Source organism: Pteronotus mesoamericanus, unplaced genomic scaffold (assembly GCF_021234165.1).
Source record: "Pteronotus mesoamericanus isolate MK-2021 breed Mesoamerican mustached bat unplaced genomic scaffold, CSHL_Meso_final contig_116, whole genome shotgun sequence".
Taxonomy (NCBI): Eukaryota; Metazoa; Chordata; class Mammalia; order Chiroptera; family Mormoopidae; genus Pteronotus; species Pteronotus mesoamericanus.
This window is the reverse complement of record NW_026555027.1, coordinates 32,153,514-32,180,568: the sequence shown is the minus strand read 5'-3', so window position 1 is coordinate 32,180,568 and position 27,055 is coordinate 32,153,514. Positions and strand designations below refer to the sequence as shown.

The window sequence follows — 27,055 nt, the reverse complement described above, 5'->3', positions numbered from 1 at the left end:
CTTCAAGTGTAAGAACTTAAGGGTGATCGATATTTACAAGTAGAGTTACTAATTTGGAGGAATGAGGCTTGTTATGGAATTAACATTATTTACGAGTCTGTCAGGCCTAGCAAAGATATCCTTGACTGCCTTACCTGGCATTCTTTTTTTCTGTTTATATGTGCAGGAATGACATTGTTTTCTTCTGCTCCTATGCTGATCTTTTGACCTCTGTGGGATCTTCCACCGAGGGAAGTGCCCCTTGGTTCGATAGGAGCATCATTCTCTAGGCACCCAGAGTTCTCTTGTTGCCTCCTCTCTGCCCCGGAGCTCCTACGTCAGTGCTCGGTATCCCGGCCCTTCTCTTCTCATCCCCACTATATGTCTGACTCCCTCAGTGGCAGGCTTGACTCATCACTGATAAAATCACTCATGACATATAGCACATTGGTTCATCGGGGTTTGTTACATCCCATCCCACTCCCTCACTAAATTCTCTCAATTTTACTCTTCAAATCTCTCTTGTCCTCCACTGTCACTGCTTTTTTAAAGCCTTCATGGGCTCTCTCATGGACTGTAGAAGTAGCCCCTGACAGGTTCATTTGCCTTCCATGTCATCTTTCCTAAATTCATCCTGTTCTTTGAGTCACCGTGATCATTACAAAACACAGCTCTGATCTTTCCATTCTGCTTCCGAAGATCCTTTACTAGCTGCATATTTATTTTAGGGAAAGGCCAAACTCTAGAATATGGCATAGAGGCTTTGACTGTTTGGCTCCTCACTGCCTATTTCTCCACATCTCTGTCTACCCTCTTTCCCACTCTAAACCAGCCAATACTGAGACATGCTCAATCTCACACATGTACTAACCTGTTTCATACTTCCATACCTCTCAATATACTCTTTATTTTCTTGGAATGGTCTTTCCTGTCCTGTCTTTACCCTGGGAAATTCCTTGGAAACTATTGCTATTTTTCAATACCCTCGTCAAATGTCACCATCTCTGGGCAGCTTTTCCTATCCTTTCCCACCCTCAGAATCAACTCCTTTCTCCTCTGCACCCCGTCAATTGTTCAGTGATCGTGGGTACTATATTTTTTTCCCACGGCTTCCATTTCTACTGGAGTGTGTCTTTCTGAGGCCAGGAATAAGGCCAGGCATTTGGCTTCTAGAGTGCAAATGCAGTGTCTGTGTGGCCCATAGCAAATTTTGGAATACCCATAGAAAGGAGCAAACTATCAATGGTCATGAGTACTCTTGAAGGTGATTTTGCCTTAACGCAAAGGAATGATGCTAAATTGGGGGGAATTTCAGGTATGAGAGCAAGTTGGGTCAGGGATATATTTTTTGGGCAGGGGGACTCAGCTTGCGGCAGGCCTGGGTCTACGGGAGCTGAGGAGAGGGAATACGCATGCATCACGTGTTGTCTGGGGTTTGGCAGAGTGGAGACATCAGTGCTGATGGTGCCCAGATCCCCGCACTTAACAGCAGACCCCATAGGTTATTAAAGCCGAGAGCCTATCTAGGAAGATTAGCTGGAGGAAGTGCTTTAACCACGGAGCAAACAGGCAGTCACTTGATTAGTGCCTCAGACGTGGTATGGCACTGTGGTGTTGGGTTTCCATCTGAACCATTACTAGGACATTTGAGATTTGAAGCCTCCGTTCTAGCCTGACCTTGCATTTGATTTCTGAATCTATATGTCAGAAATGGGCCTTGCTCTCTTCTCTCAGCCTACGTTTCCCAGCAGTGAGTTTTGTGTCCTTTGTTTTTGGACATTTGAAAGGGATGCTGAGAATGAACCCATATGGTGTTTGTTTAGATGGGGAATCCTAAATAGCTTCTTGTACTGGGAGAACACAGTAGCAAATATATCTTACAGTAATGTGTTTTAAATCAAAAGGGCTCCATATTTTCCCCTGTGTTTGAATGTGACATTCTTGATCATTCCAGACCCACCTGTCTGAGAACACGGGAATCAAAAACAGGAGTCACTCTCAAATTTCACCTCTATTTAATCCATCACAGAAACATACTGGCTTTTCACTGTATATATATAAAAAAACACACCAGGACATTTAAACAAAGTGACACAGATCATCAGCAGATCAACTGGGAATGACGGCTCAATCAAACAAATGTATGTTGAGAATTTCCACAAGGCAGCCCTTGGAGCAGCCGAGCCAAATTTGTTTAGTATACATGAGTTAGCTGCTTAGGAACATGCGCTATGCTGCATGCCAGATGATGACTTTTCTGGGTAAACATCCATTTAGCAGTATATACCCATCCATGAAAGTGTTGGCGTGATTTTGATCTATTCTCTTGGACTCCTGAAATTATGACTTCATTCCACTGGCAGCCAAGTACCAAACCCACACATGCACCATTTAGGCTAAAATAAAGGGGAGGGGAAGCTATACACTTATTTCAAAATGTAATATAACCACCCAAAAGGTAGGAGAAACTCCGTAAAATTGACAGGCCATTTCGCTTTCCTGACAAGCAATAAAGCAAGCATCATTAAAATGGATGTCAAATTACAGGGCAGGGAAGCAGCAGGGAAAATACCCACCTTGTTCTTGGTATTTGAAGTGGCATGTGGCATATTTATCCTACCTCAGTCTAAACTTGGAGGAATTCCTTGTTGGGGTAGGGGGTTTGGGGACTCATTTATTAAACTGGAATTTCAGAATCGGATCCCAGCTAAGTGAGAACATTTAAATTCTTTGGGATAGGACATTTAAAGATTTGTCTTATTATTTCTTGTATTTAAGCCATTATTTTCTTTTTAAAGATGTCTCTTATAGAATGGAAAACTCTGTGGAGCACAATCTTTAAGCTTAGAACAAAGGAGCAAAGAGTTTATAAAAACACGGAAAACCCCCCTCTAACTTTCTGGTGGAATTTTCAAACTCTGTGCTTACTTTTGCTGGCTGTTGTGAAATCCAGCTTGTGCTGTGCACGGTTCAGCTCAGTGTTCTAGTTTACCAACCAAAAGCCTTTCTTTCTGATTCTATTCAACTAGGAAATCCTCATTTTAGGAGACGCTTTCAAGCAGCGAGCTTGAGAATTGGACTGAGGGGTAATTATCTGAAATTGGTTGGAAGAGATCACTGTTTCCAACTTGTAACCACCTCTAGAAGAGCACTTGGCAACTTGCATTTACTTGAGCAAGTGGTTTTTTTTATTAATTTAATAATTTTTTATTGCATTAAAAAAATTACCATTTAGCCCCTTTGTACTCCCCCCAACCCCGCCCCTGCAATCACTGCACTGCTGTCCATGTCCATGAGTCCTTTTTCCTTTGCTTGAGCAAGTATTTTGAATGGTCCATCGTGTAGAAACCCCCTAGAAAATGGTTCTTTTCCAGTGGTGGCAATGACTTTCGAGGGTAACAGCTTCTTTTGAAATCTGTTTAAGATTCGGAGCTAGGTGAGCTACAAAGTGCAGCTTTCAAAAATGAAACTCCTTATAAACAGCATTTTCTAAAGTTGATTCAATTTGAATTTGAGCACCTACTCTATTCACAGGGCTGGAGGGAGGATTTAAAGATAATGTAGACATACCCTTTACCCTCAAGTAGCTGAAAATCAAAATGGAAAATAGATGTGAAAACAACTAACTGTAACAGCACCAGGATAGAGAGGATATGTTTTGAGGTATACTCTGTATTTTCTGGGATCTGAAAAAGGAAGGTGGTCACTCTGGTTGGGAGTGTGGCGGACATGGAATGTGGGAACCCTTAGCAGATGAGATGGCATCTGACTGGACCTCAAAGGTACAAATCTTACATGCTGCCTCCTCCATGATGCCTTCCCTATCTAAGCTGTCACCCACCCCCACATTGAAACTGTTTTATTTTCTTCTGAGCACCTAAACCTCTTTCATGTTCTCCATCTACGTGTTGGTTTCCTTCCCTCCCCCTTCCCACAGGCTATAACATTCGTGAGAGCAGGGGCATTGTTGGTCTTGGCCACTGGTCCATCCCCACCTCTCAGAACAGAAGTGGGCCCTCACAAGGCAGGAATGGAATGGTGAACAAGGGAAGGGTATTTTATGTCTGAAGGATGTCAGAGAAAACAGCACAAAGAATCCAAATTCCATAGGATGTCATGGACACAGAATAGATTATTGTGGCTTGATTATAAGGTGCATTAAAGGCATACAATGGTCAAATTGACTTTGACCAATCACAAAAGAACTTTCTGAGGTCTCCAGAAAACTGTGGCTATTTTTTTGAGAAGAAAATTCGTGAGCTCTAATCCTCCCAAGTCTTTCTAAAATGACTGTCAATTTTAAGAACCCCGGATAAAGATTTCATTAGGAGCATACATTCAGCTATGAAAGCAGTTGTGTGATATGTTCTTTGATCCCTTTATCCAGAGTGTAAAAATGGGATATAGGGAATTTTTCTTTTATTATTATTAATGTGCCTCCAAATATGGATAAAGGAGTACCAGCTTTTAAGTCTCCAGAGAAAATATTAATCTAAGTGTATCTGGACGTTTAGTGACTTGAGTTTGGGGCAGAATAATCGTAGGGCAAGTGGGGATTTGTTGTAAACAAAATATTCTGTTTAAATATAAATAAAAAAGGAGAACAATAACCTGCCATGTTACCCCATGTATATACTCCCACAATGATAAATTTTACATATTCCCAAGAATACTATTTATCAAAGCTGTTCCCAGGTATTGGGATGAACCAGAAGCTCTCAAAGTGTTGACTGATCACTCTTTGCTAGAAGCTCACTAGGATTACACAGCCACTCCAAAATCAACAGCCTGGAAGAAAATGATACGAGGCTTGACACAAAGGCTGGAATGTGAGCAACCACCTTACATGCAGTAAATATGTCAAATAGTATCCATAAATGTCTAGAGGCATGATCTGGTAAGAGTATGGAGTGAACTGCATATGACAATTCAATTTCCTACCCCCAAAGAAACCCTGGCCCCTCCTCACTTTTGCGTACTAAGTCTTTGAGGGAACTTGAGGTGGGTTTGCCTGTCTCCCTACCTACTGAACTTCTCCAAACACTTGGAAATATTATCAAGATGGTTTAATGTATGCTCTACAGCCTGGGAATACCTGTCTCTATCTTTATCCATCACCCCAGACCTAGGAGGTGTTTTGGAGGTACACCAACTCCACCACAGTAATGGAAGAACAGCTAGAAAGTTCTTCATGTTCTTTTATCTGCCAGGTGTTTCAAGAAACACACTCTTTTTGACGCGATGGAATGGGATGTTTTAGGGGGAATTAAACTGCCATATCCAAGAGATAGAGAAAGAGATAAATTAATCCCATGACTTTTTTTCTTCTCCTTTGCATCTTGGGCTGAAATCATGGAAAAAGTTGATCATTTCCTATCATAAAATACTGCTTATTGTTCATTGGCCAATAATGCCTCTTTCAAATATAAACCTTCCTCCAACCTTATTAAGTCCAGGCTATTTCCTGTATCATTACAGAAATCTTGGCAGGGGAGCATTCTGGAATGAGCTCATCTTTTTATACCATTGTCAGTGACCATATTGATCTTTCTTTGCATTTGGTTTCAACAAGTGTTTATTGAGAGATTTATTGATAGGGGAGTGGTAGAGAATGAATTGTTTGTGGACCATTTCATCACCTTTTGTTACATCTGAATGCAGGTACATCTGAAAGACACTGACCTTTACCAGCTGTCACCTCAGGCCTAGAGGCATGGGAACCTTTCCTAATAATAATGATGATGACAGTTAGCATGTGTATTTTCCTCTGAAGTTTACAAAAGATCTCAAATGAATTATTTTTTCTGATTCTTACTATAATTTTGTGTTATAATTAAAAAAAACTGTTGTTTACTAGAAATATAAATGAGAGTCATATATTAAATTTAATTTTTTGGTAGCTAATTAAAACAGGCAAAAAGAAACAGGTAGAATTAATTTTGCCTATATATTTTATTTAACCCATTATATTCAATATTGTGTCATTTCAGTATATAATCAATATAAAAATCATCACTGGGTATTTGGTAGTTTTTTTGTACCAAGTTTTAAAAGTCTGGTGTTTAATTTTAAACTTACAGCATATCACAATTTCTCAGCCACATTTCAAATGCTCAACTGCCACATGTGTCTAGTGGCTCCACATTGGACAAAAATCAGATCCAGATAAAGAAACAGGCTCAAATAGATTAAGGGACTTTCCAGGCTCACAGAACTAGTTAGGTGTAGTCTTTTGGTTTAAACAGGAATTGGCTTGCGTCTGTGGTTTGCAGATTACCTGACTTAATTACATCCAATAAATGTGTAAATTTACTTGTGATATTGAGGATTGAGACTATAGGACAAAAAGGTAGAGATGTTATGAAGGATGATTTTATCACATACAGTATATCGATTCTTTATTGCTAGTTCTAGAGACGCCCTCATGAAGCTTACATTCTATAATGGCAGGTGCTGTAGTAAATGCCGGTGGAATTCAATTTAGTTGGCCATATTTAATGCTGATTTACAAAGCTCCTTTCCTGGAGGACTCAGTAAAAACCTTGAGAAAAGGACAAAAATATGGGTTACCTATATAGAGAATTTTTTGTTTGTCTATTTTTATTCCTTTTATAACAAATATATTTGAAGAGGTTGCAATGTAAGGAGGACATGGTACAAACTCTGAATTGACGCCATTTGGTTAAATTCATCTGTTAGCATCTTGAGCATGTGGAGTATGTGTGTATATGTGTGCACGCACGTGCGTATGCATGCGTACACAGCATGTGTAGATTCAGCATGCACTTTGCAGTTTTTAAGTGGGACATTGTTGCTGTAGCCTTAAACAGACTGAGGGCATAATTTGTTCGATACCTGTGGCATATGTATGTTAGAATCCCCCAATTTACAGAAGGAAAAGGAGGTACCTACCACTCACTACTTCCAGCACAATAGGCTTGCTTTTGCTGATGTTTTCAGCAATCACACAATGAATTATTATCATGAGCTAGAGACTTGGCTGGATTCTAGGGGTCCCTAAGTAAACAGACACCCAAGCTCGCCACCCTCATCACCTCACAGCTCAGTGGTGGCGTGGTGGAGGTATGCTTCAGTAACCTTTCCCCCTAGGACTCACTTGAATTTGGGGTGTGCCATTGCACGATTCTTTTATGACTCAGCACATATTTATACATGGCTTTTGTTTTTGTGTTTTGCATGTGTGTTTTGACTTGACGTATATAATGCACCTCTTTTCTACCTACAAGAAACCTGCTCAGCTGGGTTTTCTTCAGCCAAGGATTTTCATTTGACCCTTGAAGCTATCTAAACTTCGAAGGAAAAAGCAGATATACCCTACTGTTTGAAATGGTGGAGAGATCCAGGAACATTAATTTAAAAATTAATAAATCCTTTGTACTATACAAATTAATGACCTATAACCTTTTTTTCCAGGTGACTTATTTTGACTTAACTATGTCCAATAAATGTGTTTATTTAGGAGAAATCAATGCTACTCAAAACTGACATGTTAAGCATCTCCCATAGCTCATAATACATACAAGGGATGTGGACCACCCTCTGTTTTCTCATTATGCCAAATAATGGAAAGTGGAAATCACTCTAATCCTTTCTTCTGTGCCTGCTGTACCTCTGCAAATATGATAAACTCAATCCAATTAAAAGTCATTACCTCTCTAAGACTTGCACACAGTCTATAACCTTTTGTTTCACAAGTTTTTCGATGATCTGTCTTCATCACAAGTAAAATTTCTAGCTATCTTCCCATAGTCTTGTTTTCTGTACCATTCACTTGATGGTATGCAATGGAGGTTTATATTAATATGTTAGTTCTTCCTGGGCATTTGTCTTATCTCTGGCTAGATTGTAACTCCTTTGAAATCAATGATTTCACTTTATTCTTCTTAGTGACCGCCCCCCCCCCCGACATGGTGCTTTGCATATAAAAACCTTGCTAAGATTTTATAGTGATGATGCATATTAAAAAGTCAAATGAAGTAAATCTATTAATGCAAAAACAATAGCAGAAAAAACAAGAGCAACAGCATCACAAAGCTTAACTTATGGTATAATTAGTCCATAGCCTACAGGTATCTCTCCTGCCACGTGCATTTTAACAGTATATACTTTTGATAGAATTAAAATATTTCCACTTCTTTGTCTCTCAAATAGTCATAGTTAACATAGGTTTACATGTATTAATTCACCTTATAATTGAATCAACAAGTAACTTGATAGATGTTTAGGTGAGTGAACTGATAATTTTCTTGCTTCTGTAGCTTTGAGATTCTCTGGTGCTATGAAAAGTGGATATTTCAATCAATTATCCTGAGGTTTAAGCAACACGATGCTGAAAGATTTTATTTAACTTAGCTAACATAGCTGTAACCTGTTAAAACAAGCAATTTGTTAAAGAAGTTTTATTGGAGAAAATCCATAAAATGATCAACAAAAGCACAAAACAAAATCACTGACATTTCATCTATTGAGCAGAATAATACCTGGATTTATCAACAAATTTCATTTTATATAATGTTGATATAAATGGGCAGTGAAATATTTAATACATATACTACTAAATATAAAGTTACAAATATCTGTTTTTTGGCATTCCTTTTTAAAAAGCACCTTGATGAATAAATAGCTCATTTTTATGAGATTTTTAAAAACTATACATATGTAGTACACACAGCTCTCAAAATTTGCTTTGCTACTATGGCTTTTGGTTAAATTACTTGGACTATCATAGACATATGGAGATATTATGTGGGAAAGGACCATCATTTTTTGTGTAGTGTGGGACACCAGGAATCCTAGTACTACCATTTCCTTTGATGACTCTTGCTTTAGATTGGAGGTTCCAGAGTGATCTGGCCAGTTTCCCCCCTGAATACAGCACTGTTCTGAAGTCAACCAGAACTATCCCTGGTCTGTTTGGCACAACTTTCAATTCAAACTGGAAGACAGACTGTTGCAGTTTAGGCCATTTACAGGTAGGTGAGATTCATGGCAGTCCTACCTGCTTCGCAGTAGAACTTTTTGTAGTCTTTTTCATTGAAACAGACCATGCAGAAATGCATTCTTACTAGGTCCAGGACTGGGAAACCATTTACTTCTCCATGCAATTTTCTCATGGCTTAATTTGTAATGGAAATGTGGGCAATGTGGTTTTTGAGTTTGTTGGTTTTAGAAGGAGTGGGAGTAAATCATCCCTGTTTTGATCCTCATATTACTGTGAAGAACTTGGTGATCCTCAGAAGTAAATGTAAGCAACTACTGCATTTCCACTAAGAACCAAAATAAGAGGTTTATACTTAATTTAGGAGATATATAGTTTTAGTCAATCTAATGCTAGACATTTCTATAAGACTGGCACGTCCAGTTGCAGTTACTTGTACTCAACTCTACAGTCATCATTCTCCCTAACCTCATCTTAGAGCTCAGTTTATTGCATTTCTGCCTTCACCTCTCAACTCTAAGCTACTTGAGGGTAGAAAATTTATCTTATTCGTATCCATATCTAGCCTTAGCAATTTGCATGTTGTACCAGGTACAACATGGTACCAGATAAATGTTTTGGAATGAGTAAATGAGTGAGTCTGAGAAGTAGCATCTTTGGCAAAGACTATAGCCCTAACATTTCAATAATCTAATTCCCTTTTTAATGCTATTAAACACTGTATTTTTGTAGTGTATCCACAAAATTTCAATAGGAATGTGCAATTGAAGCATTCACACAAAACCAGTAAAGTCTGGGACATCTGTTTAAACCTTCACTTTTTACTGTATGGAGCCCACCAAAGATTTTGAAAGTCAAATGTATATTTATTCCACAGAAGAAACTTTATCAACCAGTGCAAAAGTTTACTGGCACTAGCTGGTGATATAATGGGTAGTTTAAATCCTGCTAACTGCAAATAATTTTTCAAATGTTTATGATTGCGATAGAGTTTAGTGAGACAGAAGTACAGAAAACATAAATATTTCGACAAAAGCTGATCGTACTGGAGCCATAAATAAATTAGACCCAGTTTGTAAATAAATTTAGTTTTTGCCAGCAAACATTTATAATCCTCTCTTGCTGCAAACGATGGTAATTTATATAGAAGAGGGCCTGAATGCCTTTCTTTAAAAGTCAGTTCTCATTAGGAGGCAATGCCTGGTGCCCGTCAAGTGTCTTAGACTGTGTGACTCAATTAGACATGAAGGATACTGTACAGAGCACCTAATGCTACTAGTTATTGTACATGTTGATAATGACAGTTTCCAGAGACCATACATAGTTTGGTAGTCTATGAAGTTGTCATATTATATCATTCCCTTAAATACCTAGCTTGTGTTACCACTTAGCAATGTTGAAATTACCCCGTTTTAAATCATAAGTGCTATTTAGTGTGTGTATACACATATGCATAGCACATCTGTTCATATTTTTCTGAAAACATTTTTTTATCAAAGTGTATAATGTTTTCTCAAATTTAAAAAAGAATTTTCCCTTTTATGTTTTCAGTGACATTCCCTCTATACCCATGGTTTTGAATGATTTTATGTTTAATATGATGTAGTGTTGGGAAACTCAATATGAGAGTCTTTAGAGCTTGGAATGAGGGAAGAAAATTGCACTTCTTGGAACCATCTAAATTCATTTTACACTGAAGATACTATATTTGCAATGGGGCCAGAGTCTAAGCTGAAATTACCCAAATCAAGGAACTTCTCTCACTGAATGACTTTTCGATCAGAAGTCATTGTTGTCTGTTGCCAAGCCTTGTAAGAACAAGGACCATTGTTCATTTTCAAATAGAACCTAATTTTGAGACTCTAATAAAAAATTTTTTTGCACACTCTCTGCTGCTTATCAAACCAAGAGTGTGTTTGGGTTAGTGTTCTATTGCTTGTTCACATTCCTTTTTATCAGCAAGCCATTGCTACAACTCCCTCTTCTGCCAGACATGCATAATTATTTTCTTTTCTTTATGGAGGCCTCCTGGCTCTAAGAAAGCTCTTCTGTTCTGTAGCAGTGAGAAAAGGTCTGCATCAAGTCAGCAGTGAGAATGCATTTGAACTTACATTTACACCTACCTTTGTTCACTGTGTGGTAGAAAGTAGAACTCAATCTCATCTACTTTTTCATCTTCACCTTTTGGGGTTTGCTTTGAATATTTCCACCCAGTTAATAATGTAATTCAGTCTGCTTGCTACAAAATGCACTTTTCTCCTCTCCTTCCTTTAACTTGTAGCTTCTGAGTTTTGGTCTGTCCTTTGGAGGCAAGAAGGATCTCTGCCAAAAGCCACCAAGCCACACTTAGGTAATTACAATAAACAAGTTGGGGCTCTCATTTCACGTGCAGAGCTGAATGGAGCAGAGCTGTGGTCAAAGGGATCCCAGTTGCTCCTGCATTAGCAGTGGCACATTAATGCGCCCTCATGCTCCCCTTCCCCACTTCGAACACTTTGTTGTTTTTTTGTTGTTTTTTTTTTTTTTTAGGAAGCAAATCAGGTCACTCTTTAGCATGTGAAGGGCTGCAGCTTTCTTCTGAAACCACCATCAACAACATAAACAAATTAGAGGTAGTAAACCACACATTCTGCCCACACGTAAACCACAGTCCTCACCAGAGGGCAGTCTACTTAATGTGAGAATAACAGCCCCGTTTTATAAGCCTCTACTGGGAATAAATTCCAGTTTCACTGGTTAGAGCAAAGTTAGGCAGCCAGAGCACAGTCTCTCCTAGGTTACACTTTGGGAGAGACCAAACCAATTCTCAAAGTGTCTTTCCAGGAAATATATTTTATAAGCTTTTGGTACACCAAGCTTTGACCATCCTCTGGCTCTCATTACGTAGAACTGGGATTGCTTGAGTGGAGTGGACCTGGGGCTGAACTCATCCAGTGTGCTTATTTTACGGCTAGGGAAACAGGGAACCTCCAACGCTGACCCTCGAGGTTGCTCTGGGCTCTGGAGACATACTGCCAAATCCAGGCCGCCATGGCAGGGCTTCACCCGAATGCAAGTGGCAGGGTTTACAATCCCCATCTTGACTCATGTAGGACCTGTAAAATGTTCCCTATACCTTCCTGATGCTCATAGGCTTTTCTTTCCTGACAATGTTAGTCCTCAACTAATGTGTCCAGCCCTAAAATAATGTGTTCCGTCATCAGTAAATTCCTGCTTGTGATAGTCTTTTCTTAAATACCTGTTTAAACAGTAATTTAGATAAGAGTGTCCCATTTGTGTGCAACAGGAAATGCCTGCCTTCTTTTAGATACGCTGGCAAATAATTACTGTAGATATGGTTTGAATACTGAAAGGCTGTTCTCTGGTCATTTCAGACTGCCTGAGAAGTCACCACCCAGTCTGCTGCGGCATAATTTCAGGGTATTTCTATTTTACTCTAAATGAATCTGAAGGAAAATCACTTTGGGGATATGAAAAGCTTATGAGAAAAGCCATCAGGTCGAAGGGTGCCAAAAGTCTCTTAAAAATGTGTACTACTAAAAGAAAGTCAAAGCACATAGTTATAATGTAAAAGAAACAGTATCTGATATATAAGTCTGTTCTTACCTGGTCATACCAGTGGGTATTGGTGATCATGTGGCTCCTTAACAACAGAAGAAGCCAAACATTAACCAGGGCATGTTTTTCCTGGGAATAGTACTCACAGAGGTTTAACATCCTTATTTTAGCTGTTTTAGATTCTGTAAATAGACACCAAAGGGCTTTACTGACACTTTACAAACGTTCTAGAAATTTCTTTCCATAACCATTTTTTAAAAAGCTCTGTTCCACCTCTGAAGAGGAACTTTTGGGAGAGGTCAAAAACCATTTCATAACAGCATGGAAGCTACCAGCTTAAGTCCTAAACCATACTTGTTTAGTGAAATGTCAGTGAAATTCCTAGGAGGGTGGAGAAACACTTAACCAGATTTAAAAGCCACAGAATAAGCAAGAAATATGCCACATCCTATGAGAAAGATAAATGTTTGCTCATTCTTTTAGTCCCTTACTTTCAGTTCATGTGATATTCTTTGCCATCTCCCTTGTTTGTCTCCCCACACTCTTCCATACATTTTGGGACTTCTCGATAGCCCATACAAGAAATCCTTTTAGGAGATTCTGGGGAAAAAAAGGTCCACACGGAAGAGGTGGAATAGCATGGCACAAGGAAGTAGCAAATACTAGAGGTGCAAGGAAGCTTAAAAGGTCATTAAAAAATTCCATGTGCTAAGCCATGTTGATAGACTATTTCACAAAAACAATGGTCTCTAGAGACATGGATTCTACAAATGCAGTTTAGTGTCAAAAGATTCACGGAGGTCTATTTTCTTCTCGCCTTTCTCTGGAGGCAGCGCATGCTAAAGACCATGTCCTTCAGCAGCTTCTCATTTCCATAGATGCCTCTATTGTGTAAGCCTGTACCTCTGGACCCTTAGAACAGTCCTTCAAAGTGAGTTTTAAGTCAGTTTTCTGGAAATTCATTTTCCTTACTTTTACTAGTTTCCGTTCTTCCTTTCTTTGGGATCTTAAATTTCATTATCTGGGGGCCATTATCACAGAATATTCTGCTGGCCAGTCCAGAGCCTCCTTCTTTGTTCTGTTTGTGCATCTGGCATTACTTGGGCTCCACCCTTTTCCCCCCAGCCCAGCGTGCGTTTATTGGCTGTGTTGCTGGTGCACAGAGCTGGCTCCCGATGTCCTCTGCCTTCTCACAAACAGGCTGCTGTAACCACTCTGGAATTGTCCTAACAAGGGAAGAAGAGCATGTCCGGTTTGAATTTGGGAAGGAAATTAATGTCTTCCCCCTCCCTTCCCTGCCCCACCATTAGCGGGCACCGACTCATGGACTTGTGTTCATGTGCTCACGTCCTACCAGGAGGTCCCTGGTGGGGCCTGAGGTTTGGCAGCGTCTCTCTCCTCCTAGAGCTGGGCACGCATCCTCAGCTCTCAGCCACGTGTAATCCTTCCTGTCTGCTTGCAACTTGGGCACAAAGTACTGGCGCTTGGGCCCACCCTCTTCTTTAGTAGCAATTAACCTTTACTACAGAGCTTCCTTTGAAGTTTGCTCATGTTTTTATTACAAAACTGCAATGAGGAACATAATGGGGGGAAATGTCTAAATTTCTGAGTTACCTAATCTGTTCAATTCCCTAGCTGGTCTCCTCCTGGCAGTTGTTCCTTGTAGTTATGATCTCAACCAGTCTGCCTGAGATCTCAAACCATGTTTCTGTCTCAGCCTATTTTTAAGATTAGTGAGCTATTACACACACACACACACACACACACACTGCAAATGTACATGGATGTATTATATGCATATGTGTGTATAGCTGAGTATGAAGAACTCATTTCTTGCTTAGTGCTTACAGAAATCAGCCTTGCTTTATTGTCAAACTACACAACTGTGCTTTTTAACATTAATATTAAACTCTAGTTGTTAAATATTTTCTATCAATGAACTAATGTGAAGAGTAGAAAGAAAATATTTATATTAGTATCACTAATGATAAGGCCGAGTGATAAGTATCATGATGCGTACTGAATTGCTATTAATGGTGAAACTCAGGATTTTGAATGGCATCTGCCCAGAAGATTTGCAGTTAAACTAGGCAGAGAGGCCAAGTGAAACAAATGGTGAGTTATATAAAACCCACAAAAAGAGAAGGCATTTTAGGCCAGCCTTGCAAATAAGAACCAAAGAATTACGAGTGAAATGGCATTTTTTTCCTAGCCTGCCGTTCACAGGAGCTCAAATAAATGAAATCATTTTTCTCTGCTTTTCACTCAGCAGTAAATCATTGGAGATCCAAGGTTGGTAGAAAAGCAACTATGAAGCTCAACGAAAATACAAGAGACTCTTCTTTTTTCTCCCTTAAAATGGATAAAGACTTTCTAAGAAAAATGTAAAAGTCACAAAGGAAAAAAATAACTTTCATTCCATAAAAGTTAAAATTTTTATCCAACAAAAACCTCATCAAAAACAAAATGATAAATGGTTTACTGGGGAAAGTAGCAAAAATTATATCAAATGACCAGTTCCTTTATTGTTAATAAAACAGACCAATAAACACCCAATTAAAATGGACAATGACAATGAACAATTTGCAAAAGAAGAAATATGAATGACGAAACCATTTAGTCTCATTAATCACTGAGATGTTAATTGAAACAAGAATATATATATAATCTTTTCCATTGTGTTAATAAATTTTAAAAATAAGACATAATAGTAAATGCCAATATGGTTGGTAGGAATAATAAATTGGTACACACCTCTGAAAAGCAATCTGTCAGTATTCACTAAGCTTTCTTATAGGAATGTAACCTAAGGAAATTAAAATGGAAAATATAAATATTTATATGAAAGAGTGTTCCTTTTAGTGCTATTTATAGTATCAGAAAATTAGAAGCAACATAAATACTATGGAAATAGTTCAGTTATTATGGATTCATATAATAGAATATTATGCAACAATTAAATGTAGTTTTACAAAATATTTTTAAAAACATAAGGAAGTGTTCAAGCTAATGTATCAAGTGAAAAAACAGAAGAACTATTCACATAATAGAGCCACAATTTTAAGAAAACAACTTTAAACAACCTTTTCTTTAAAAAAGTTGCCTAACAGTAGGAGGGAGGACTAGGTACAGACACCCGGGCTCTAGGCTCAGTTGACTTGTTTACCATCCTTGAGAACCAGCTTCCAGATTTGCCAATTGGAAAGTTATGCTTCTCACCATGGATTTCATACTGCACTGTGAATGTAACAATGAGAAACTATAGATACATTTATGAAAATAATTATCATCAATATTATTTCTGAAATTTCCTCTTTGCAGATTCTGATTTGTTTTCAAAATGGTAGTCACCTCAAATAGAAACCTATGTTATTTAAAGAGTTATAGAAACAAATATAATCTAATCCAAGTGTGGGCTTTGGTGAGTCTCTGGGGATGTTAGAACACTTAAAATTTGGAAAGGTTGATTTCCTAGAGCTTTTCCCAAGTCACTTGCCTCAAATTCAACAATAAGCTTGTCTTTCTGTCCTCACACAGTTAATAACACACCTAAAGGATGCATGAAACAAATTCCAGTAGCAGGCAGCTCAGTTCCAAGAAGTTCCAAAGGTTATTTATCTTTATGGACCACTGATGTATATAGCCTTTATTATTTGATGCTGACCTATTTTGTATATGCCCATCCTGTCAATGAGATATCTGAGTAATGCTTTAATTAACTATAGCTATATCTCAGGGAGAGGATCTACCCATTTTTTCTTCCACAACAGAGGTTTAATGGAAGTATGATAATTGAGGTACTTAATCATTGAGATGAAATGTCAGAATCCAAACACCCTTGATAAAGTTCTTGTGTAATGTACATTTTTGGATAGTTCTTGTGTAATGTACATGAATACCTGAGTTTATTTTGGCTTATACAAATATTTAATGCAGTGTGAAAACTGTATTTGCTGCTGAAAAATTTTATATTGCTAGATTACATTAAAATATCATTGCATGTTTTGATACGTAAAACTCAGAAGGTTTATATTTCCTTTTTTTGTCACCATAGCCCTTTTTATATTTAATTCTGATGATACTTGATTAACAGACGCTTGAAAACAAATTGCCTGAGTTTGCATATCCATATAATGCCTGCATGTGGGTGAATGGGACCATGGTTTGTCTCCTGGATTTGCTGGACCTATATAAGTTGTTCTTTAGCTTTAATTGGATTTTTTTTGCCATTGTAAGCAGAATTGCATTCAGGCTTTAAATTCAAATTCTTCTTTGCGGCAGCCTGGGCACACATGTGTATTTTGTCTCCACAGGAATTGAAATCCAAATGCATTCATTTAAAATATGCATTGGGAGAGTTTGTGGGTAACTCAAAGGTCATGGATCAGCCATGCCGGTGGGAGGGCCCCGATGGGTTTGTCTCTATCCTTTTTTAAGATTTGAGATCACTTTGATGGAATTGACAGTATGACTAATTTAACCCTTTGAGGAAATAGGGGAAATTTTACTGACCTTTAATGGACAATTACTAGAGGAAACAGTTCTATTCATTTGGATGCCGTTTTGTTTCCTGCTGCTTAAATGGACAAGTCTATAGATTACACAGTATCTTCCAATTTACAACACTTATTTCTTGAGAAAAACAACGTTTTCACAATGGGTGATAAATCCCTTTAAGAATCTGTAAAGTAACTCTACATTTGCAGTAGTTAAATGTTACAATTCTGGAGAGATGTTTTTATATGTTTTTAGTTGTATCAAGAGTGCTAGTGAACTTTTGTTGGCTCTTTGGTTGAAGTGCAAAATCTCCCTGAAGGGTAAAAGAAGATAGACTTTATCAAGGGTGTTTGGACTCTGAGGTATATATCTCCGATAATATTTCTTTGGGGCATTATTGGAATTGTTTCTTTTGAAGTTGTGTTTGGAGAAAAGTTATCTGTTGTGTGATATTTTTTAGGATCAAAATAGTTTCCTATGTTTCATAGAAAAATATTGATTTGGCTTAATAGTTCAGTAAAATTATTTGTTAGGTTAGTTATCTATTTAAGAAATATTTATTAAGCACCTTTATGCAGATCATCTGGAGAATTCTGAGTCCTGGAGAAGTGTGAGTTCTGTGTCTTCCATTCAAGGCCCTATTTTGTAGCTGGGAATAAAAGACTCTTAAGTAGCAATGCACAGCATTATTTGATCATCAGACCAAGGGGAGAAATTAGGTAACAATTCAAGGAAGGGACATTTGTTTTAAGTGGGATGGTAAGGAGAGAGGTTGGGACTTGAACTGGGAGGATGACTAGAATGTGGATGGGCAGTCAGAACCACAGTGAAAATTTTCACTGACTGAGCTTATAAGATAGGGTTAAGCTTTTTCTTACCTGTGGCCTCCTACTGAGGCATGTTGGGAATCAGAGAGCAAGGGAGAATGGTTTTAAAATGAAGGATTTTATTCTAAGACTGAGAATTTTGGATTTTACCTGTGGACACTGGAAGTTATTGGAGACTATATCACAAGAAATTATGTGTTTCCACAGGCTCAGTGTTGAGGGATACTGGAAAGAGTCTAGAGGACTGGAGACTCATTTAGAGGACTGTTGGAAATTCAGGAATGGCCCTGGCCAGGTAACTCAGTAGGTTAAGGCATTGTCCCGATAATGCCAAGGTTGCAGGTTTGATCCTTGGTCCAGGCACGTATAAGAGTCAACCAATGAATGAATGAATGGGTGGAATAGCTACTCTCTCTCTTTCTCAAAATCAATGGATAAAAGTTTTTTAAAGTTCAGGAATGAAAACGTGGATTGAAAAAATGGGACGAAAGTAAAAATCTTGTCAAAAGAGTGGGCAGCATTTAATGACTGATTGGATTGGAGGATGAAGGAAACAAAATGTCCCTGTTATTTTAGAATATTGAACATGAATAATTAGGGAAAATAGTATTGTTCATGGAAGTGGGCAGGAGACTTGATTTGAGGGCTGGTGATAATGTGCAAGATTTTGGATATACTGAACCCGAATGATAATGAGCTTGTATTTTGGGAACAAATGTTACATAGGAGTTCAGTTCTATGCTTGGTTTAAATGAAATGATCTCATTGTTTGAATCAAGAACCAAATTCTTTGTTAGAAAGATACTTTCGTGTGTACTATCACTTTGCATTTTAGAAAACTTTAAGGGGAGTCAGTACTTGAGGAACAATTGCTATTGAGTATTATAGTTAATTAAGTTCCATCATGAATCAGAGAAGGAATTGGGGCTAGAACTCAGGTTTTCTACCCTCTAGCCCAATAAATTGTCTTGAAAGACTTTAATAATTCATAGAACTGCAGGTTTGGTAGGATCTTAAAAGTCATCCAGGCCAGCCACCAACCTGAAACTCGGATTCCTCCAGCTCATTTGTAACTCTTTAGTTATTTAGGCTGTATTAGAACGCCTGCAATAGCCACTTAAGGCAACTCATTTTACCTTTGGATGGCTCTGATTGAGATCTGTCTTGTAATTTTAACCCATTTTTCTTAGCTCTCCCCTTGAAGGCCTATAAATCAAATAAGTCATATATAATTCTCAGTCCATAATCCTCGTGGACAAGAAACATATGTTTATTTGCTTTAAGATAGCTGAAATTCCCTTCAACTGGTGAACTGGTGGGAAATTCAAGCCTAGTCATTATTCTTTATGGTTCCCTTCAAACTCCCAAGAAGATGCATAAAGACCTGAAGGCCTGACATGGTGCACTCATTCAATTCAGTCGTGGGGACTGTGCAGCTTTGGGGAGCTCTTAGAGTCGGGTGCTGGGTGTCCAGACTCCTGCTTACGCGCCCTGCTCTGCCCTCCAGGGTCTTGCCACGCCCTGCAGGGGACTGCTCCATTCAGGGGCCCTCCGACCTCTTCCCTTTCTCAGTCTGGGGGAAATAACACTCTTTTCGTTGCACCCCAAGACACCTTCTTCTCCCTTTCCTCTCTGGAAAGCTCACCTGATTTCCTTAATGATTTTTGCTTTTACAAATATTCAGAGGACTCACTAACTTCAAGTAACTTTAATTCTCTTCTCTGTGTAAGTTATTGAGGCAAGAAAATACCAAGTGCTTGGTGATGTGTTTGAAATGGGAAAGGAAAAACAGAGAAATAACAAACATAAATTAATACTCCAATAAATAACCCTGTCACATATATTTAAGCCATGTTGCACATAGCAGCCTTTGGAATCTTTGATGACTCTCCTACAGTTTATTCCAAGATACTGTTGTGCGATACAATTTTCTAATATACTGTAAAATGCTATATGCTCCCAATTTGGGATGGCTTGTGGAGTTGTAAATACACACAGTTTTATTTCTTATCTCTGCTTCATTCAGACCAATAATTAAATTGTTGATTGTTTCCCAGATGGATAATGGATGGAGCTGGCTCATGAGAGTGTTATTGACAATTGAAGATTAGCTCATTTGATTTATGGATTCACTGTAGATAAACCAAAGAGGCAATGATCCCCTTCTCCCATCTGTGAATAACAGAAATTTTAATACAGGCATATTTGAACAGTAATTTCTCTATGTTGTCTTCAGAGAAGAACAACATTATACGGTAACTAGCAAGCTGTGGGTATTTTTTTATTCCATATTAGTAGGAATTCATGAAGCTATTATTTATTCACAGGTAATGAGTGTGTATATGGCAGCTACCCTGAAATTCCTTTGGAAGAAATGCCAGATGCAGATGGAGTAGCCAGCACGCCCTCCCTCAATATTCAAGAGCCATGCTCTCCAGCCACATCCAGCGAAGCGTTCACTCCCAAGGAGGGCTCTCCTTACAAAGCCCCCATCTACATCCCAGATGATATCCCCATTCCTGCTGAGTTTGAACTTCGAGAGTCAAATATGCCTGGAGCAGGACTGGGAATATGGACCAAAAGGAAGATTGAAGCAGGTGAAAAGTTTGGGCCTTATGTGGGAGAACAGAGGTCAAACCTGAAAGACCCCACTTATGGATGGGAGGTAAGACTATTATTTCTAGTTAACATATTTATACATATTCAGTTGTGTAAAAAAAGAGATTACTTTATAATTGGCCATAGCACAAGCAAGTTCCATGTGTTGCAAAATGTCTTCAAATTGGTCTTCAAAGGTGAACCTTCCTTACAATGTCTCTTCTTGACAGTGTTCATATAGCATGATAGAAAGGAACTTAATAATGAATGGGCAAATAACAGCACCAAGTTGAGAACATCTCAAAATATACCATATTTTGCCATGTGTAATGAGCACTTTTTTGCCCAAATTTTTGAGGGAAAAATAAGGATGTGCCCTATACATTGGTAGTACTAATCCCGTATCTATATAAATGTTTTTAATTCTTTTATTTATGCTTATGAGTTAAAAGTGTAACTCTAGAAAGCAACAATGGTATTGATATGCAAAATAATAGCCTGGACTATAAGAATTGGCTTTGTTTCTGAGTACAAATAAATACAAGTTTGAATTAAAAAATTAAAATGAAAGTTTTTATTCCTGAAAGTTTGGGCCAAAAAGGTGGGTGTGCATTATACATGGCAAAATATGGTAGTTTTTATAGTTAACATTTGGAAACTTTATGTATGGTCATCCGTATAATATGTGACATAAGCAACCCAAATCAACATATGACATATTTATCACATTTTCTTTGGGGGAGGCTTGGAAGATTGGAGGAAACACTTGTTTTCTCCATTTTGTGGCTGAGTTAATTTGGTTTTACATGTTCATTTTGCTGTGTTCTTCTAATATATTTTGCCTCTCCCGATAACCCTGCTTTGATTCTAAATGCTTCCAGAATGTGAGCACTATACTGAATTCTGTGATGATTCTTCATATTAAAATTGATTTAATGAATAATTCATGCATAAAATGACAGCAAAAAACAATGTGGAAATCAGTGCCTAGTTTCAGCCATACTTTTCACAGAACCCACCTGCCAATATCTAAGAATGAGAAGTTGTGGTCTGGTTATAAAAGCTAAGTAAGTTATATTTCTGTAAGGACAGGTAACTATGTTATTCTTCTGAGTTTATAATTTTGTACAGATTCAGTAGTTACATACACTTCCTGTTTATTTTTATAACTTGAAAACTTTTGTGGTTAATTAGTAACATCATGATTTCTGGAAAACCGGAATATCTGAAAACTTGTAGGCAATGTCCACATTGGCAAGGAAGTTTTTTGGAGATGTGATTAACCTTCAGTTTCATAGCATTTCAGTTAAACAGATATTGGATAAACTAGATTTGTTTGTTATGGTCTTTTACTATTCATGATCATTAATAGAATATCTGGTCAGTTTTTTAAATGGAAATAAATATGCAGTGCCAGGACTTAATTTCAACTATTTGTCCTTTTGCTTTATGTGTGTCCCCTTGTGATACCTGTTCAAAATGCTGTCATAACAATTCTTGTTCAAATTCTGAAGTGCCTGAAGTAAAAATCTGGATTTGATAAGGTGACAAGGCAGAAATCCTTCTTAGTTCCGTTCTTAGCTGCAGCTCTGGTAAAGCTGTAGTGTAGCACATTGCTTTTAGATACGTATATTGATAAGAGATTTTTAAAAACTCACTGTAGCATTAACTGATATGTGAGTTGAATACATTTTAAACCAAATGCGTAGAACTGTACGTCATTATTGTTCTCCTTAAAATAAAGTCTATAAACATTCTAATAATAAGTAACTCATTAAACTTTTATTACAAAATCTCTAGAGTTAAACAACAGTGCAGCACTGCTCGAGATTATCCAGGAGGCTCGGAGCATAACAAAGCGTAATAAGAAAATTATTTTGCAATTACAGGGTTGGTAAATGCAGGGTTGTGCCTCTTTAAACAGGATGCCTATGGTATGGGGGATGAACTTGAGGAAATTCTGCATTTAGAGGAAATTTTAAAATAGTTATATTTTCCCTCCTTGGAGTAAGACATCTTGAGTATATACAGGGGCAAATATTTACCTCGAGAAATGTAGAATGATTCTTTTCATTATGTCAAAACGGAGTAATGATTTATATTGCTTGGAATTTAAGATACCTCTAAAAATAGTTCATGACTCTTTGGCTAAAAGTCACTCATTCTCTTTCTGTCCCTCGGGAATTCAGTAGATTGTCAGTTCGGTAGTTTTTTTTCACCATTTTAATGGTTACCTTCACTTTTGAGAACGTGGATTTTCTGCTCTAGATGTATTATGAACAAAACCAGAGGAATGACTTTTTGGCAAATTTGTTATCCATGGAAGAGCAGTTGATTTCTTGAGTCTAGGGTTTTGTTTTATTTTTTAAAATTTTACCCTAGTTAATACACAATCCAATCATGATTACAACGGCGCTTTTACAAAGGCAACTCACCCTACTCCTGAATTCACTCCTGAAAATGAGTGAAAATGCTCATTTTTCACTGTTCTTGTGTCATATTTGCCTTCATCTGTAGCCGATTTCTCTCCTGTTGGATTAGACAGATAATTGTGATGAGCTAATATAACCTTTCTTTTGATACTCCTTCAATTTTAAAAGTAAAGTACTTAAGTGAAGGAAAATAAACATGAACAGAGGAAATCCAGATTCAGAATGCAATGATTGAGTACCTACTGTGTATCAGATTCTGTACTAAATGTTTTGTCTACTGGAACCCAGCCTGTGATGACTGAACAAATCACAGCGATCTCTCCTCCAGTGCTATCCTTGCTTTTTTCTTCCCACAGAGTCCCCTCCTGCACATTGACTGGATAATGCATTACCATCTGTCCAGTTGTGCAAGCCAAAATATGGGTCATCTCTGGCTCTACTGTTTCCCACACCAACCATGTCTTATTTATAGTTCCCATATTCCATTAAGCCTTCATTCTTTTTGCACACATTGGTCACCCTACCTGGAAACCTCCTTCTTCCCATCCTTAGCAAATTTCTGTTTGTTCCTCAAGTTCTCTTCTCCTATGACACCATCCCTGACCCTTCTAGTCACAGTTTAGTACAGCTTCAGTGTTGTCCCACTGTAGCATCAGGTAAATCCATATACTAAAGAACAGAAAGCATTGAAGAGCACCCAAATAATTTGCCTGGCTTTCCTAAGAGAATAACATTTCCCCGAGAGCTTGCATAGCTTTGTTCTCTAAGTGTGATGCCTCGATTGTGTTCTCTCTGTGGTGCCTGTGGTGCTATTTAATACTAACTATTTCACCTGAAATGACTTGACTGAACTAGTCAGTTCAGGTTGGTATAACAAAATATTATAGTCTGGGTGGCTTAAACAACAGAGGTTTATTTTCTCACGATTCTGGAGGCTAATAAGTCCAAGATCAAGGTTCCAGCTGATTCGGTTTCTACTGAAGACTCTCTTTCTGGCTTAGAGATGGTTGCCTTCTTGCTGTCTTCACGTGGCCATGCATGCATGTGCGCGCGCGCGCACGCACGCATGGAGGGAGAGAGGGAACTACTTCTTTCTGGTGCCTCTTAGATCAGGACCCCATCAGTATCACATCGTTTAACCTTAATTACCTCCTAATGGCCCTTTCTTTAAATATAGTCACATAAGGGGCTAGGGCTTCAACGTATGGATTTGGGGAAGACACAAACAGTCCATAACACAGACATTTAACAAATAATTGCTCACTAAAAGAATGAGTGAAAGAATAGATGAAAGGATATATAGGGGGCAAGGAGTGGGGGCTGAGGTAGACTATGGAAAAAGCCAGAATCTTGACTGTAGACATGGAGAACCAAGCCTTAACTCTTACTATTGTGTGATTCTAGAGAAACTACTCAAAATCTATTGGTTCCTGCATTTTCGTTTGACAAACAGGACAATAATTGTCACATCATTAGTTGTTCTGTAATTAAAATTAAGCAAAGAGATATGATAGTCTCTTTAAAGAAAGTTTTTAAAAGAGAAAGCTCAAAGATAATATTGCAGTTAGGAGCCACCTTTCTGAATCCTATTTAAATAATTTTTAAGAAGTTAAATATATTTCCCCAAAAGGTGCTTTTTGAAGGTCACTTTTATATTTTAGAGAAATAGGATATTTATGAAAATATCGCTTATAGACCAAAAGATACAGTTAGGAGAAATAAGGCATAGGTATAAAAAAAAATTGATGTGTGATTTGTCCCAAACTAGTATTGATTTCAAAAAGAGAAACTAAAAATGGCATTGGTAATAACTGCCGCCTTGCAATCCATGTGAGTCCTTTCTCACCAGATCTTTAAAGACTGGGGAGCACTTGACTGTCTCTAGGATCTGAAAGTAATTAGTGATAGAACGCTTCCTCTTAGGTTTAGAACTTTAGAGTTACTGATTAAGTGAATGTTAATAAAAAAGTTCTGTTGGTTCAAGAGGAGGGTTTTCTGGTATGTGTCCTGCAGAGATGACCATTGTGTGATAACATGGGAAGCGCATGGCAGAGCAGAGGCGAACAGCTTCTCAAGGCTCTGCCCGCTACTTGAGTGATTTGGAAAAAGTTCCATAATTTTCTGCCCCTTGGTTTATTTATATTTAACATGGCGACACTAATTGTACCTATCCAATTAGGGATATTATGAGGATGAAATGCGACAGTCTGTGTTAAAAACCCACCAAAGTGCCTCCTTCCTGGTGGAAGAGCTCAGTACAGGTGAATAACAACAAAATCTGGATCAAAATAAAGATCTAGCATGAGGTCATTAGAGCAAAGGCCAATTATATTTTTTTTATTGATTTTTATAAATATTATTGTTCTTTCTCCCGTTTCTCGTTTCCCAGAAATTCAGTTATCTCCAGGATGGTCTATTTATGTGACTGTGGGTTTATTTGAAAAGGAAGCACTGATTGTTTCCTAATTAACAGTTAAAACAAGGATTCAGGGGAGATTTATGAATTTCTTTTCTATGCCAAAGGGTAATTTGGGTGGCATATTTTTTAATGGCCTGAAATAGGTCACTGGAGAAAGAGTGTGAAATTTTGTTTCTTTGGAATATTATCATTTAGCACATTTCTGGCCCATCTTTATTATCATTGGTCATTATAAAACTCTGCAGATAGATGTAAGTCAACCGATGATGCACCTATTAGATGCCAAACCTTCTATTTTATTCACCTCACCCAGAATTGCTCCGGGTTATTTTGATCAGTTAAAATACCAGGTGTGAATTTAGCTTTTCTTTTTCTCCCCTCAAGCACACACATATTCAGACACTGAAAAATAATGACATGAGTGGACAGTAAATTTCTCTTATGTTCTGATAAATAGAAAGAAAAGAATAGTGGAAAGAGATTTTCAGTGGAGTCAGAAATTCATCAAATAATTTTGACGCAGTGCTTTGACAATGCATTATGTTCCAGCAATGTAATCCTGAAATGTGATATTACAATGAATGTGTGCCTCCCTATATCATTTTAAAAGAAATAGTTCTCACATTTGTAAGTTTGATTTTGAGTTCTGCAGTGATGCCTTACCTATTGAAACATGCCATCTATATGTTAGCTGAAACAGGAATATCCATTAAAACAACAACAGCAACATCATACTTTCAAGAAATCCAACAATTGAGTTCAGAGCCAGGAGGCTGACTATCAAATGATATATATTTGGTAATAAAGAAAAATGGGTAATTTGGGATTTTAGAGATACGTACCAGACATCTTTGAGTGTCAGTATTTCTCCCCTACTTCTTCCTAGGTCTGCTTGGGCCAAAATGAATTTTACCTGGTTGGTCTGAGAAAACAATGTTTTTTCATTAATGAGAAAGCAAGTACCTTCAACAAGTTGCATATCCTTAGAGCTAGATAACTAAGACCTGAGAACTTTGTCTTAATAATTATGAAATGAACTGATTCCAATAGAGGGGAAGGCTTCTCAGTATCCAAAAGGGTGTCTTTAATGGGTAATTAAGAAAGAGGAACATAATCTAAGAGTAAATGTGTATTACCATAAAACCTTAGATTATAAAGTATTACATTTTTGCAGTATTATTAAAAATGGTAAATACAGTTTGGATATGCAGTTTTACTCTGCGAGGAATTAAGAACTGAGACAATTATCAAGAGAAAGAGTGCGGTTTAGTTAATATGACCCTGACCATGAATGTCACTGGGGTCCAGGGAGATATTATAGATTCTCTTAGAATATAGTGAAATCAAGAAGAGAGGATACAATCTGTTTTATTCACCTTGTGCTTCCAGCACGCATTATAAATCCCTGGTTGTTGAAAGAAGATAGAAGTTTACTCTCCTGAAGCACCATAAACTATCTCTAGTTTTGACCTGGGCTCAAGAGAGACCCGTCTTTTCCGAGGAGGTCCGAAGTCCCCTCACCCCACCCACCTAGACTCTGTCAATGCCAGGAAGCTTGCCCATCTGACACCTCCTTCCATGAAGGGTATTGATGGAGAATTCAGCATGCCAACTCTCCCTGTTTTTGTTTTGACAACTTTTGGTACTTCAAACATGTTGCCAGTGATGTGAGAAGGTCTGGTATCAAAAATTTGTAAAAGTTCCCCAAGTGTCAGGAGTCTTTTGCTTCACCATGCCTGCCTTGGTGATCAACTAGAATATGTGTGTAAGTCACGCACTTTTCAAA

General features: G+C 37.9%; 1 protein-coding gene across 4 annotated transcripts in view; it reads left to right on the top strand.

Annotated features, from left to right (window-relative positions):
* MECOM (MDS1 and EVI1 complex locus) overlaps positions 1-27,055 on the top strand; it is a 546,907-nt gene that overhangs the window by 245,455 nt on the left and 274,397 nt on the right. For all 4 annotated transcript variants that reach the window (XM_054580389.1, XM_054580380.1, XM_054580366.1 and 1 more), the window contains exon 2: positions 20,148-20,485. In XM_054580389.1, coding sequence (XP_054436364.1) covers positions 20,148-20,485 — 338 coding nt within the window. The remainder of the gene's footprint in view (positions 1-20,147; positions 20,486-27,055) is intronic.